This window comes from Mirounga leonina, unplaced genomic scaffold (assembly GCF_011800145.1).
Source record: "Mirounga leonina isolate KUSES-001 unplaced genomic scaffold, KU_Mleo_1.0 Mir_125, whole genome shotgun sequence".
NCBI classification, from domain to species: Eukaryota; Metazoa; Chordata; class Mammalia; order Carnivora; family Phocidae; genus Mirounga; species Mirounga leonina.
The window spans coordinates 72,161,420-72,175,064 of record NW_023270305.1 but is presented as its reverse complement, the minus strand read 5'-3'; the positions used below and the strand labels follow the sequence as shown (position 1 = coordinate 72,175,064).

The 13,645-nt window shown below is 48.5% G+C and overlaps 1 protein-coding gene and 1 long non-coding RNA gene across 4 annotated transcripts in view; one reads left to right on the top strand and one right to left on the bottom strand.

The window, feature by feature from the left end:
• The first annotated feature begins 140 nt into the window (after positions 1-140).
• Positions 141-6,646, top strand: LOC118008259. Of its 2 annotated transcripts, none has more exons than XR_004678627.1 (2): positions 141-388; positions 5,006-6,646. It is a non-coding gene; the product is annotated as an uncharacterized LOC118008259 (long non-coding RNA). The 2 variants fall into 2 exon arrangements; XR_004678626.1 differs by having other exon boundaries at positions 141-525.
• NPAS2 (neuronal PAS domain protein 2) overlaps positions 4,321-13,645 on the bottom strand; it is a 151,495-nt gene continuing 142,170 nt past the window's right edge. For both annotated transcript variants that reach the window (XM_035001803.1, XM_035001804.1), the window contains exons 17-21: positions 12,568-12,765; positions 10,643-10,833; positions 10,282-10,374; positions 7,585-7,759; positions 4,321-5,599 (exon numbers count right to left, since the gene is read on the bottom strand). In XM_035001803.1, coding sequence (XP_034857694.1) covers positions 5,432-5,599; positions 7,585-7,759; positions 10,282-10,374; positions 10,643-10,833; positions 12,568-12,765 — 825 coding nt within the window. In that variant the 3' untranslated portion in view covers positions 4,321-5,431. The remainder of the gene's footprint in view (positions 5,600-7,584; positions 7,760-10,281; positions 10,375-10,642; positions 10,834-12,567; positions 12,766-13,645) is intronic.

The window sequence follows — 13,645 nt, the reverse complement described above, 5'->3', positions numbered from 1 at the left end:
GGCCCCCGGGGCGGGCCGCGGCTGCGCACTCCGGCCGCGCTCTCGGCACCCGGCTCCTAGCCGCTTAGTTCCCTCCTCCGCTCTGCGAAGGCGCGGTATTTTCCCCCGCCTCTCGTCCTAAGCCTTCGGAGGAAGTAAGAGCCAGGCTCACAGCTGCATGGGAACAGGGCCAGGAAAAGAAGACGCTCCTTTGTTTTACCCATTCTCTCATTGATTTGGCCACCGCTTGCTGAACCTGAGTGCGGTGCGGGGCTGGCTGCGCCGAGAGAGGTCGGAGACAGCTGCCGCCTTGGCAGTGCTCACGTTGAGGAGGAACACTCCTGAACGCGAGTACTTACAGTCCTGGGCCGTGGAGCCACCCGAGGGTCGTGTCTGGCCCGATGCATGGGTGGGTCGCGGTGCAGAAAGCAGGGAGGTTTGTGCTGCGCTGGAAGGATGGGCAGGAGGTAGCCAAGCAGAGAAGCGGTGGAGCGAGGCAGGTGACCGGTCTGAAGCAGTACGGCTTTCTAGACTCTAGGCCGGGAGGTGAGATAGTGTGAGTTTGAGTATTACAGGTAATGAAACATTGAAATTGTCAGGAGGGCACTGCCATCATCAGATTTGTTTTAGAATTAATTTAGCTACACTGAAGAACAGATTAGGAGCAGGGGGGCAAGATAGCAAGGAAACGAGTAGAAAGAAACTACATACTAGAGACAAATAAGGAGGATCTGAATCAAGGCAGTTGCAGTGGGATTAGAAAGAAGCAGGCTGATTTTATAGTTAAACAAGGAGGTAAAATCAAGAGGATTTGGAGAGAGAAGACCAGTGTAGATTCTACATTTAAGAGGTGTGGGAGCGGAGGCTGAAGAAATTAGTAACCTGTCATTAGAGCAGTAGGAAAAGACTTACTTGGAAATATTCTAAGTCAGAAGGAAGCCAGAGTGGTCAAGAGGTTCTACATGCTAGAGTTCAAGTAAGGCAAATATTGAGATGGACCCACAAGTTTCTCCAAACAGGAGAGTATCAGTGATATTAGCAAGTTTCACTACTGGAGCAATGGGGAGTGGGAAGGAGCCAGATGAGGACAGAGTAAGGAGTGAGTATGGGGTAAGTTGCTTTCCACCTATGCTGTCTCTTGGGGCATAAAGCCTGGGAGAAGACATACTGAGAGAGGGGAGCAAAAGGCAGGAGACCTGGGGAAGCATTAGGCAGTCAGGTTGGACAAGTAGCTTAGATATATGAGAGATGACAAGGAGATCTGAGGGGGTGCCCAGAGGGATCATTCTGGAGCTTCTGAGAGACTAATAACCGGCTGTCTCCAATCCGGGGATTCTAAGTCACTTGGACCCATGGACCTATGCCTTCTTTATTCTTGATGAACTCCCTTACTTCACAGGAGCACACCATTTAGTGGCTTAAGACAGGGAGGATGAGAGCTAAAGTTGAGCCCTCACATATCTGAAGGTTTTTATTCAACCCTCAAATTCATTAATACTTTCACTTGTATGGAATTTCAGGTTGAAAATAAGTTCTCCCCAGCGTTTTGAAGGCATTCTCCATGTCGTATGTCACCCTTTGTGATGTTTTGTTTTCTCGGAAACATTTTAGGATCTTCTTGTATCTTGAAAGTTGTGAAATTTCAAGCAAATAGACCCCCCCCCCCCCCCACCCCGGGTGGAAATCGACAAAACGTCCCTTTCAGCTCTCAACTGTGCTGCTTTAAGTAAAGGTCAAACAGACAATAAAAACCATTTGGTTTGAAGGGGGCTGATACTCATCAGCCTGGCGGGGGCTCTCATGTTTCAGTCTAGCTCTGTGGGCTGGCTCTTCCAGCTTTTTCTTTGCCAAGCCTCAGGAGTCAGGCCAGTCTACTGCTGGCCGCCCACAGACCAAAACCTTTAAGGTGAACTTTGTGTCCTTTGTAAGTGTTCAGTATTTGTTAGCTGGGCTTCTCTCCCATGTCTTTTTACTTTTAGTGATTACCAGGGAATCCTTAAAATGAGACAGGATCTGAATGCTTCTCTGTGTGGGCAGCACGGAAGAAGACCCCAGTCTCGAGGGGGCAACAAACCCTAAGTGCTGGAGGGTCTTCTGGGGCAGATTTGTGCTGGGTTCAGCTGGATGGTCCAATGGGACTTCCTAAAAAAAGCCACTGGAAGATTTTTGAGATGAAAGGGGTGTGGTGGTGCAGAAGGAAGGCGCTAAAGAAGATGTGTTCAGTAGCAGCATTCCAAAACTTGTGTATTCCAGAGTTCACATTTCAGCCCCTTCTCATGAGCCAAGACTTTATAATTTTCCAAAGACAAAGGTCATGGTTTTTCTGGAAACAAGACGGGGTTGCAAAACAACTTTTTAATGAGCAAAATTAAATGAATCAAAAGCTTAGGGATTAAACTTCCCCGGATGTTATGTGGGTTTAAAGAAATGTGGCACAATAATGAGTTTTCTGAGTTTATCCAGATTCTCAACATGTATAAGATTTAAGCAATGCTGAATTAAATTAGTAGCGTGCTATACTCCACCCTCTTTCAATGGCTTCCAGCTAGAAACTCCTAGGACAATAAATATGCTGTTTCCATTAAAAAATCTTGCTTTACTTAGAAGGATTCTGACAGCCAACTAAAATTCAAATACAGAAAGATCAGATTTATAAACCTTTGAATTTACAAAACAGTTCAATTACAAAATGGTTCATCTAGTTTCACACAGACTTTTTTGTGGTGTCTAAATGTGAGTCTCCTGATCAGATGGGGGCCCCCAGATGTGGGGCGATGATCATGTGGAAGCCTGTGGCATGGGCCGTGAAAGGCTTCACCCAAGACAGAATAAAGGAGATATGTTTATTGAATACACGGCAAGGGAGCAGTAAGCAGGACAGCAAGGAGAGGGTGTCTGCAATGAGGTAGTGGGTGGGGGCTGTTTCTAAAGAGGGAAGGTGAGGAGGTATGGTGATGTATGGAATTTTCCCTTTTTTGGTAAGTAGCCCATTGGTTATTTAGGGCCTTTGGATATTTTGAGGTGGGTCACCTGCTGGGCCTGTCTGTATTCAGCCAGGGGGTCGCTGTAGGCCCTTTCTACTTTCCATTGCTCAAGCCTGTTTGCCTAAAAGCAGCTTCTACATTTTTGTTTTATTTTTAATTTCATTTTAAGTAGGTTCCACACCCAATGTGGGGCGCGAACTCATGACCCAAAAATCAAGAGTCACATGCTCCACTGACGAAGCCAGCCAGGCATCCCCAGACTTTTTGTTTTAAAAAAGAAGGTTCATGGGGTGCCTGGGTGGCTCAGTTGGTTAGAGTATCCAACTCTTGATTTCGGCTCAGGTCATGATCTCAGGGCTGTGGGATCAAGTCCCGTGTCAGGCTCTGCGCTGCCTGCTTGGGATTCTCTTTCTCCCTCTCCCGCTGCACCCCCTCCCTCTCTCTGTTAAATAAATAAATAAATACATAAATAAATAAATAAATAAATAAATAAATAAATAAATAAATAAATAAATTCATTTCTGGTCCTTTAAAGAATAAATGATCCTAATGCATGCAAAACATTTAGACTTACCTTTTTTTAGGAATACAATTGTGTGAACAGTAGAACTCCTTTTCTGTTGTCTGTATAGCCTCTCGTGCCGTCCCAAACTGCTCCTCGTCAGAGGACAGAGGCACTATCCCTATTTCACAGGAAGCAGGTGAAGCACAGAGCTGTAGCGACAGACCAAGGGAAGGAACTTCGTTCTCTTGGACCAACATTTGTGGTAAGGGCTGTGCTGAGCATCACCATCTCAGTGATTCTCCATCCTCATGTCATGGTGACGAAGTCTTGGGGGGAAGACAGGATGTCTGTAGTTGGCAGAAGCCTCCTAGATGCTGATGTTGTATCTCCCCCTGCTCAACACGATGTGTGTACACACCTCTCACACACAGACAGACGAGCCCCACGAGCATCCCGCATAATCTAAGTGCTGGCAGGGGGAGCCCATGAACTCTAGCCCAGATGAGGTTAATTATGGGCTGGGACTGCCTTGATGCAGAATGTCTCTGTCATCTCCACCGGAACCTAACGGGCTGGTGCCCATGCTGCAGCTTAAAAAAACCTCATGCCATTACCTGGTTCATTGATTGCTTGCGATTACCCTTAGGAACATCTTGAAATTAAAAAAAAAAAAAATTTAAACAATGAAGAAAAGATGTATGCATGCATAGATAACAAGGGACAGAAACTGCCTCCAGAGGAAATTGTACAAATTCGTTAATTTATTACAAAATGGCCACTCACAGAAAAACACAAGAAAACTTTTATACTTTTATATCTGGGAAAGGAACTGGTGTCTCAGATACAAAATAATTTACACATAATCCATACAATTTTATTTTATATAGAAATAGGTCATTATTACAACAGCTGTACAATTCACTACACTTCGTCTTTTAATTACATAAAATCTTCTCTTTAGAAACATCTCAACATAACAAAACATACAAAAAAAGCAAAGTGCATTTTGAAAAGGAGAATCCAATCCTCGGTCTTCTCACGAAAGATCTGTAGAAAGATGCAGCATTCTGACTCAAGGGGCCGGCGCGTGCTGGGATTTCCTCGGGGACCTGGAGCTCCATGGGCCTGCCTGGCTTGGGATACCTCTTCCTCCCATTCCGTCTCGGAGTTCCCGACAGAATTCCGGAATATCAGCTGCATGATTGTGCTTTGCTTTGAGTCTGCCTTTGTAGTTGCAATCAAGGAAGTAAACAGGAACAGTCCAGTGTTTTATTTAGGGGAAACAATAACCACCAGAAAGAGCCTTCTTCCATTAGGTTTCAGACCAGAGGGTGTGGGTGTGCGGCCTGGTTAACAAAGACCATCTGATTGGTGGGCTGTTTTTGTTCCTGGGTCTCCAAGTGAAGTCACAAGACCTCCTTATTTTTAAAACCTGAAAGTGCCTAAGTTATCTCCTCTGTGCAGCTGTGCAAATTAAAACAAAAACCACCATTTAAAAATAATGAAAAATAATCTCTTTATTCTCTCTCTTCAACAGATCTCTGACCCAGTGCTTCTCGAATGCAAAGGAAAGAGGATCAGGAGAGTGAAGGCCAGCTAGCAAGTGTGGATGGACCACAGCCGGCTAGAGGGACCAGTGCGCTCTCGGGGAGGACGTGGCGAGACGTGCCGTCTGCTAAGTGAACTGAGTAATGACGCTTTCGTGGGGCACTCGGTTCCCATCCGAGTATGGCTGTAGAGTGTGCCCGAGAAACACAGAGGCTAGGGAAACACGGCCAGTATTCTGATCATTTTCCACGGCCAGCCACTGCGTTCTGGAGATGGTTACCATCCAGGAGTTCTGAAATGTATGCAGTGCGCACAAAAGCCAAGGGTTTAAACTCCTCTCCCCAGTTCCTCTGGCCACCCCCATGGTCCGTCCATTGGTTAAAGCTGATTGTGACCCGACAGAGGTGCCAGGGCTCTACCGGGGTGGCTGCTGGAGGCCCGAGGACTCAGAGAGGCTGCTGACCCTTCGAGGAGGGCGTGAGGGCTGGGGCGGCGGGGGGTAGCCCAGGGTCCCTGGCTGTTGCGAGTAGGTGGAAAGAAGTAGCGAGTCCTGCTCACTGTGCAGAGAGGTTGGTGCCTGCACCTGGAAAGTAAGGACAAAGGGCTAGAGGACTCACCTCCATGGCTGGTGGGGTGGCGGGGCGGGGCGTGTCTTGTGGTGGTGGGACCTTGCGGGGGAGGATGGGTGGGGAAGAAAGGAGCCTGAGGCTCTGCCAGGTGGGTGGGAATTCAGAAGCCAAGCTCTCTGCCAGCACTAGGGATTCCTTTGGGCCAGTGGGCCAGGGACCAGGCTTTGGGCACGTCATTTTCTGAACAGGTGCACATGATCTACATGTGGCCTGTATATTTTGGGATGTTGGGACCTGAGACTACATGCAGATCATTGACAGGGCAGAAACCAAACACACATGCAGTCTGCATACTTTTCACCATGGTCCCTGATTCTGTAACTACTCCCAAATACTGCTGTTTGCCAGCCCCCCAATTTGAAGCTCAGAAACTTCAACTGGTCAAACCCTAACTTTGGCACCTTCAGTCCCACCCCTCACTATTCCCATCCATGAAATCTCCCCTGTCCAAACCACCCAGAGCACCCCAGGCACACCTGTGCCTCCACTTTGGCTCAGGCTGTCTCTTTCTTGTTGCAACACTGGCCCTTCCTCTCCATTCACTTCGCCCACACTTTGGCTCTGCGGCAGGTGCCCCTGGGGCCTTCCTCCATGAAGGCCTCCAGCCACAATGCTCTTACTGGCACAGACCCCGAGCCTGGCCGCTCTGTGAGACATCCCCTCTCCCCACACCGCACCATGAGGGCCCGGAGTTCAGCAAGAAGGCCCAAATGCTCTGTGTCTTCTTAGCCCCATGTCTTGGAGGAACCCAGGTCCCCATCAACATGTTTGCTGCCAGGGCTGAAGAAAGATGCGGGAAGCCTCTAACTCTGCCCAGACCATCCCTGCCTTCTCCCTTCACCTGCACCCATCTGAAATCACTTGTGTCCTGCAAAATGACAAGATATGCAAAGCTGAAGTCTTGAGTTGACTGTCCCTATGCTTGAGGCCAGGGAACTTTTGAAAAGTGTATCACGGATGGGTTAGCATCTTTGGAATTAAATTACATTCAAGACCTTCAAGGAGGACTCTTTTCATCTTTATTGCACTGTCCTTAAAATGTCTCAGTCACAACACTCTCCTGTGGTTCTGAAGGTGCCCAAGCAAGGAGGTAGAGCGAAGGGGAAGCCATGGCCTGCCCTGTGGCGGGGGCTGGAGGCCAGGGAGGATGTGCAAAGGACAGGGGCTGGGCTGGGGCAGGAAGGGGTGCTCCGGGCATATGTCGGAGGGAAGGCCAGAACCTGAGCAGACACTTCTGGTCCCATCTGAACGTCAACCACTGGCTCTCACCCTCCCTCCTTCCAGTGTGTTTGGCACTTGCTTAAAGCAAGCAGTGACCACATGTAAAAGTGCCCCACATTTTCCTAGAAAGCCCCAACTTCAGGCCACATTATTGTATTTATCGAGCAAGTTTGATGAATCTTTAACTAAACATGTAATTTGTATTTGTAGAAGACTTTGTGTATAAACACACTAACAAGTTTGACAATCACAGTAATCAGGTCCCACCACCACAATTTTGTTCTCAAAAATATGGACACCATATAACAATTACTTCTTAAAGATGGATCTTTTTTTTTCCCTCAGGCATTAGTCATCTTACTGATTCAAATTTGCCCCGCACTCTCTCATATTCCAAACTACACACAAAGCATACTAGATAGAAATTTTGTAAATAGCGTTTGTCAGATGGAATAGTATTAAAGATGGATCTTTTAAGCACATATCAAATGAGGCATAATAGCTGAGTCTAAATTTCTCCTACTAAATATACAAAGACTTTATAAACTTTAAGTATTATAAACTTCATAAACTATAAAGCCTCAAACGCAAATCTGTCTGGAGTTTGTTTCGGAACTGAGGACTAGAGCCACCCTGAAAGCCAGGGAGGAAAGGCCTGTCAGCCCAGGGCTGTGGAGCTCTGCCCTGTGCCTGGGTGCATGCGTGCGGTGGTGCCCACCTGCAGGAAGTGCTGTGGCTGCTGCTGGGCCTGTGCGGGCTGCAGGGGTGACTGCCGGGAGGCGGGGAAGCTGGGCTGGGGCACCGCCTGTCCCATCAGCAGAACGGGGGGCGAGGCGCTGCTGCTGGTGGTGTGCATGTCTGCATTTGGAAACACAGCCTGGCTCTGTGGATACCTGTTTGGTCACGTGGGAAGGAGAAAACAGACTTTTAAGAAAGAGGAGTTGATGTGATACCGGCAGCACAGGCAATGAAAGGGCACACAGATAGACTGGACTTTGTCAAAATCATAAACTTTGGTGCATCAAAGGACACTATCCATGGATTGAGAAGGCCACCTATAAAAAAGTATTGTGAACAAGGGATTGCAACTCAACAACAACAATACAGCCCGACTACAAAAATGGGCAAAGGGTTTGAACAGACATTTCTCTCAAAAAAAGATACAAATGGCCAATGAGCACAAAAAAAGATGCTTAACATCCTTAGACAATGGGGAAACACAAATCAAAATCAAAACGAGATACCACTTCCTAGTCATGACAATGGCTATTAAGAAAAAAATAAAAACAAAATAATAAGTGTTGATGAGGATGTAGAGAAATTGGAATCTTTGTGCAATGTAAAATGGCGGGGGGGGCCACCTGGGTGGCTCAGTTGGTTAAGCATCTGACTGTTGATTTCGGCTCAGGTCATGATCTCAGGATTGTGAGATCGAGCCCCGATTCGGGCTCCACACTGAGCATGGAGCCTGCTTAAGATTCTCTCTCTCCCTCTCTCGTGGCCCCTCCCCCCTCACGTTCTCTCTCTAAAAAATAAAGTAAAATAAAATAAAATAAAGAAATGTAAAATGGTGCAGCCACTATGGAAAACAGAATGGCAGTTCCTCAAAAAATTAAGCAAAGAATTACCATATGATCCAGCAATTCCACTTCTGGGTATATATCCCAGAGAAGATGAAAGCAGGGACTCAAGCAGATATTTGTACACCCGTGTTCATAGCAACATGATTCACAATAGCCAAAAAGTAGAAGCCACCCAAGTATCCCCATTGATGGGCGAACAGATAAGCAAAATATGGTATACACGCATAATGGAATATTATTCAGTCTTAAAAAGGAAGTAAATTCTGACACGTGCTAGAGCATGGATGAACCTTGAGGACATTATACTGAATGAAGTAAGCCAGTCACAAAAGGACAAATACTGTGTGACTCCCCTTAGATTAAGATTCCTAGAGGAGTCAGATTCATAAGAGAAAGAAGACTGTGGGGCTGGAGGGTAGAGGGAGCAGGGAGTTGATGTGTAATGTGGGTCAGAATTTCAGTTTGGGAAGATGAACTTCTGGGGACGGACGGTGGTGATGGTGAATGCCACTGAACAGTACACTTAGAGCTAAAATGGTAAAATTTGTTACATATATATTCTATCACAATTAAAAAAGAAAAAGGTGTTGATGATCATGGACCATGAACAAGAGGCAGAGGAAGGCCATTTAGGAAGGCTCCAGAGGAGCACAGAATAGGAACAGGTGTTTAAAGACGCTATAGAGAAGTCCATTTTGCATTATATTTTTGGAAATGTTATTTCTCTCTGTCATTTATAACAAGATGGGGCATTAGGTCATGTCTGGAGGAGACGGGGAAGGTAGAAATTATTGTGTTGACCAAAAATGGCAGTTAGAGTTCCAGAGGAAAGAATTCCCACTTTTGCCTAGTTCACTGCATTTTAAGCATCTCTGGAAAGCAATGTAACACGAATCTTTGTTTTGTCTAATTGAGAGCACCATCAGGGAATTTAAAGGCGGCTTCCTGAAGTGTGCATTCCCCATCTCGCCCCCACGTGGTTTTTATTGGGATAAAATGAAATGCTGTAGGTACAGCCCCTGCCCCTCAGAAATGTTCAGTGACCATCCACGGCTACTGTTATTGCTGGCTGAGGGAGGACGCAGGAGGAAGGGCTTCTAGGGGCCGGTCCCAGGGGATGGCATGGGGGAATTAGCTAGCACCATCTCGGCGAACTGCTGACACACACTCAACCAATGTTTAGAAGAAAGATGTCTGTGAGATAGTTCTACTTCTGCCTCATGTCAAAGAGCTAGGAGCTATTTCCCAGTAGCTTTTCAAGTATTCACTCCTCTATCTCCAGTATCCTTTGTCCGGAGTAATTAAAGCAACAGCGGAGGAAAGCTGCTTCTGGACGTTGGGGCTGCCGGTGGCGAGGAGTCTGGGGAAAGGAGAAGGTGGCGTGTCTGGGAGGAAAGGAGAACCCACATCTGCAGGGTTTCACAGCCCCGTGGCTCGGCGCCAGAGCCCCAGAGCAAGTGTGCCTGTGGAACTTGCCGGTATCTGCTGGTCAGACGGGGCCATGGGGGGGCCTGGGCAGGGGGCTCAGGCTACATTTACCTGGGTTATTACCAAGGGTGAAGGACCCATAAAGATGCTTGAAGATGATGACAGATAATTGTTTCCTTCAGGTCCTGTTCTAAGCATGGGATGCTGACCCACAGTTTGATCTTCTTCAATGGGAAGCAGAAGAAAAGCTAAGGGGGTGTCCCTGCAAAGGGTGTGGACACACTTTGACCTTGCCTTTGGTGCGGCTCACACGAGCACTGCTGGTCCAGGCCGATGAGAACCCTGCCAGCCCGAGAGCGCTCAGTGCGGCTCTCGGCCTCCTCCCTCCACCCGGGGCCACCTACTTGACTTGCCGTCCAGTCCTGCTGACCTCTGAGGGCTGCCTTGCGTCACAGGACCCAGGCATCATGGGCTGGATGGGCTGGCTCAGCAGCAGCCTTGGGGCAGAGGAGGAGATAAACGGGAAACTTGAACCAGCACCCAAACTGTGGACCCGCGGGCCCCTTCTGGCTGCCCCGATCCCCAAGGCGCCTGCTCTGCTCTCGGAGGATGAGGAGTGCAGCCACCCAAGCCCCCGGCCCTCTCTTGCCACTCTCTTGGCTGGGATCACCTGAACTCTGCCTCCATCTACAACAGCAGGAAGGCTGCAATGGTCCCTGGAAAGCTGCACCTCAGCTGTCTTTCAAACAAGCGCAGTCTCTGTACCTGAGCTGCCGATCATGGCTGAAGGCTGGGCTGGGCCGGCACTGGCTGCCATCCTGGGAGGCAGAAGCGAGCGTGGTCAGGCTCAGAGCTGGCGGGAGCACTGCCGTGGCGCTGCTGAACTGGGGCGTCAAGCTGCTCACCGAGGGGCCGCTTCCCGGCATCAGCTGCGAGCTTCGCATTGGCCTTGGACCCTGGAGCAGTCGTGTTAATGAGAAAGGTAAAACTCAGACTCAACTCGGGAGTCATCTCTCCAGGAACCCCCCTTCCCAGAACCCCTTTCTTCTACCCACCTTGGCCCTTCCTCTACCTTAGGACCCACGAGTTTTTTGAACTATTTTGATCTTGTGACTCTTCCCCGTTGGATCATAAGCACCTCAAGGATTCTTTGAATCCCTCAGGCCTAGAACAGTGTCAGGCTCTCGGCAGGCAAGGAAAATGTGCATGAACTGAACTACCTTCTGCTTCACCGATTCTACTCCAGACACCTGGACCTCCTTGCTCTTTCTCTCCAACTCACCAGGACTACTCTGGCCTCAGGGCCTTTGCACTGGCTGACCCCTCCATGTGGAATACTCTTCCCCCTAATACCAGTATGGTTCATTCTCTCATCCCCTCAGGTCTTGGCTCAAATATTATCTTCTCTAAGAGAAGGCCACTCCAGCCCACCCCCCACCTTCACCAGTGGTCCCGCATCACCACCTGACAGGTTGTGATCTTTGCTTGTTTGCCTCTCTCTCCTGAGTTGGATCAGAGATGCTTTTTTTCTTTTCTCTTTTGTTCACTGCTGTCTCTCAGTGCTTAGAACTTAGCACCTAGCATGCGGTGAGCACTTGACAAATACTTGTTGAGCGAAATCATAACTAAATGAGGGAATGGGCTTGGATTTGCTTTTGCTTTTTGGGTTTTGCACTGTTTCGCCGACCATCCATTCATATGACGGCACCACAGTGTTTTAACTGTCCGAGCATCCATGAAATCTTTCAATGCTAGTGTAGGTCCTTCCTCAGTGTTTTCTTTTCTAGATTCTTCTTGACTATTCTCATTAATTTCTCTCTTGACCTTTAGAATCAAAAGGCTGCATTTTAAAGGAAAACCCTTAAGTCTGGGTGAAGATGGGCCAAACTCTTAAATGTGTACTTTCTACCTTTTATTGTACATTATCTGTTTACATTCCCAGAGGACCCATGGGACTCGAAGCTCCTTGGAGTCAAGACCAGTCTTATTCACGTTTTTTCCCCTGGGGGATGGTGAATAAGAGGGGCTCAGCAGATGTTTACTGGACCCATGATGACATATGCCAATATGAGGCTTGAGGAAAGGCTGTATCTTGCCTTCCAATCTTTGGTCTTCCAGAAGCAGGGGCTTAGGACTTCTTAGTTTCATTCAATTCAAGTGCCATTGATTGATGAAGACTGTCAGATTGCAAGGTCACTGTGGCTTGTAGTAGGCAGTAATGGCTGTGAGGGAAGGGCTTGGTGGGGACTGGAAGGGGCATGCTGGCCCCAGGGAAAGGGAAAATGAACGGAAGTGGATATAACCTGTGTTCTCACACTGAAAATGGCTAAAACCAAGAGCAGGTGATGAGGACGGAGCACACACATGTGGGGACATATGGCTGTCGATGTGAGTGTCTGGGTGTCCATATCTCCCTCCCACCCCAGTCAGGATCAAAACTGAAAGTTTCAGCTGCAGGATACCATTGAGGTATTTTAATATATTAACAAAACACAGGAGGAAACTATTACAACTTGGGGCTTCAGAGCATCTTAGAATAAGGAAAGGAAAACCCCACACCACCATAATCTAGCCCCAGTCACAGAAGAGGAATGGCTCAATAGGTTTCCAGGTCAGGGAGGCTGCGGGACTCAAGTGTGCCCTGGTCTGCTTCAGTGGCAAGGACTGAGTGTGAAGACGAGCACGCTGACCTGGGTTGATATCACACTGGATTCTCTGAGCAGGTGCTGGTTCGCCACCTGGGCAGAGCCAATCTGCCCTGGAAGCTGAGGGCTGGCCACGAGCTGGGGCTGGGAGCCTGGGGCCGACCTCTGCTGGAGTTGCTGCTGAGCTTCGGGCCGCGGGGCGCTGCTGAAGCTCAGGGATACAGCCGGCTGCTGCAGAAACATCTGGAAGCAGAACAAGAGGGCCTTTAAGGTTGGGATCCCAGGTGCCTTCACTTTCAGGTGTTCGCCTTCACACACCAAGGTGTCTGAACCTTCTTTGTATTCCCTAGCCACGGTAAGAGGTCAGCTTTCTCGCTGTCTCTGACCTGCCTGGGAAGAATTAATTCACTCAACATGGGGGCGCTGGAGGCTATCAAGCCATGAGCACGGTGCGAGGGCCCTGGAGATGGAACAGTGAGTTGGAGGGACACTGACCCTGGCTTCGAGAAGCTATGGTCTAGTGATGGAGGTCTAACATGATGAAAGATGCTTAGACCTGGATGGCCTATAAATGAGTTGACGTACTTATATAGAGTCTGGGCTGGCTTATCGGCTCCTTATGAGAGAGAAATATCTTGTGAATGGAATGAGTGGTGGCCGAGGGTGGGCTAACCTGCGCCACAGTCTGCACCATCCTGGCAGCAGGACCAGGCCACTGACCGGGGCATGTACCTGCACTGGGGTTGGCATCTTCAACCCAGTGCTCCCAGCTGAGATGGCAAACCTGCCCCCATTAATGAGGTGACTCTGCATTCCCAGGAAGGCACCTGTGATATGTTGGCTTGGCAATCTTAATTTGAGAGGTTTAAGGGAATTTGATCAAGTTTGTAGAATGTTCGAGAGTTTGTGAGAACCTCGATCTACCTCATTTGTAGGTCTGGTGTATTTGATTTAAAAGAGCTGATTAAGTGCTTAGAAAGATTTCACTTAGGGGCGCCTGGGTGGCTCAGTTGGTTAAGCGACTGCCTTTGGCTCAGGTCATGATCCTGGAGTCCTGGGATCGAGTCCCGCATCGGGCTCCCTGCTCAGCGGGGAGTCTGCTTCTCCCTCTGACCCTCCCCCA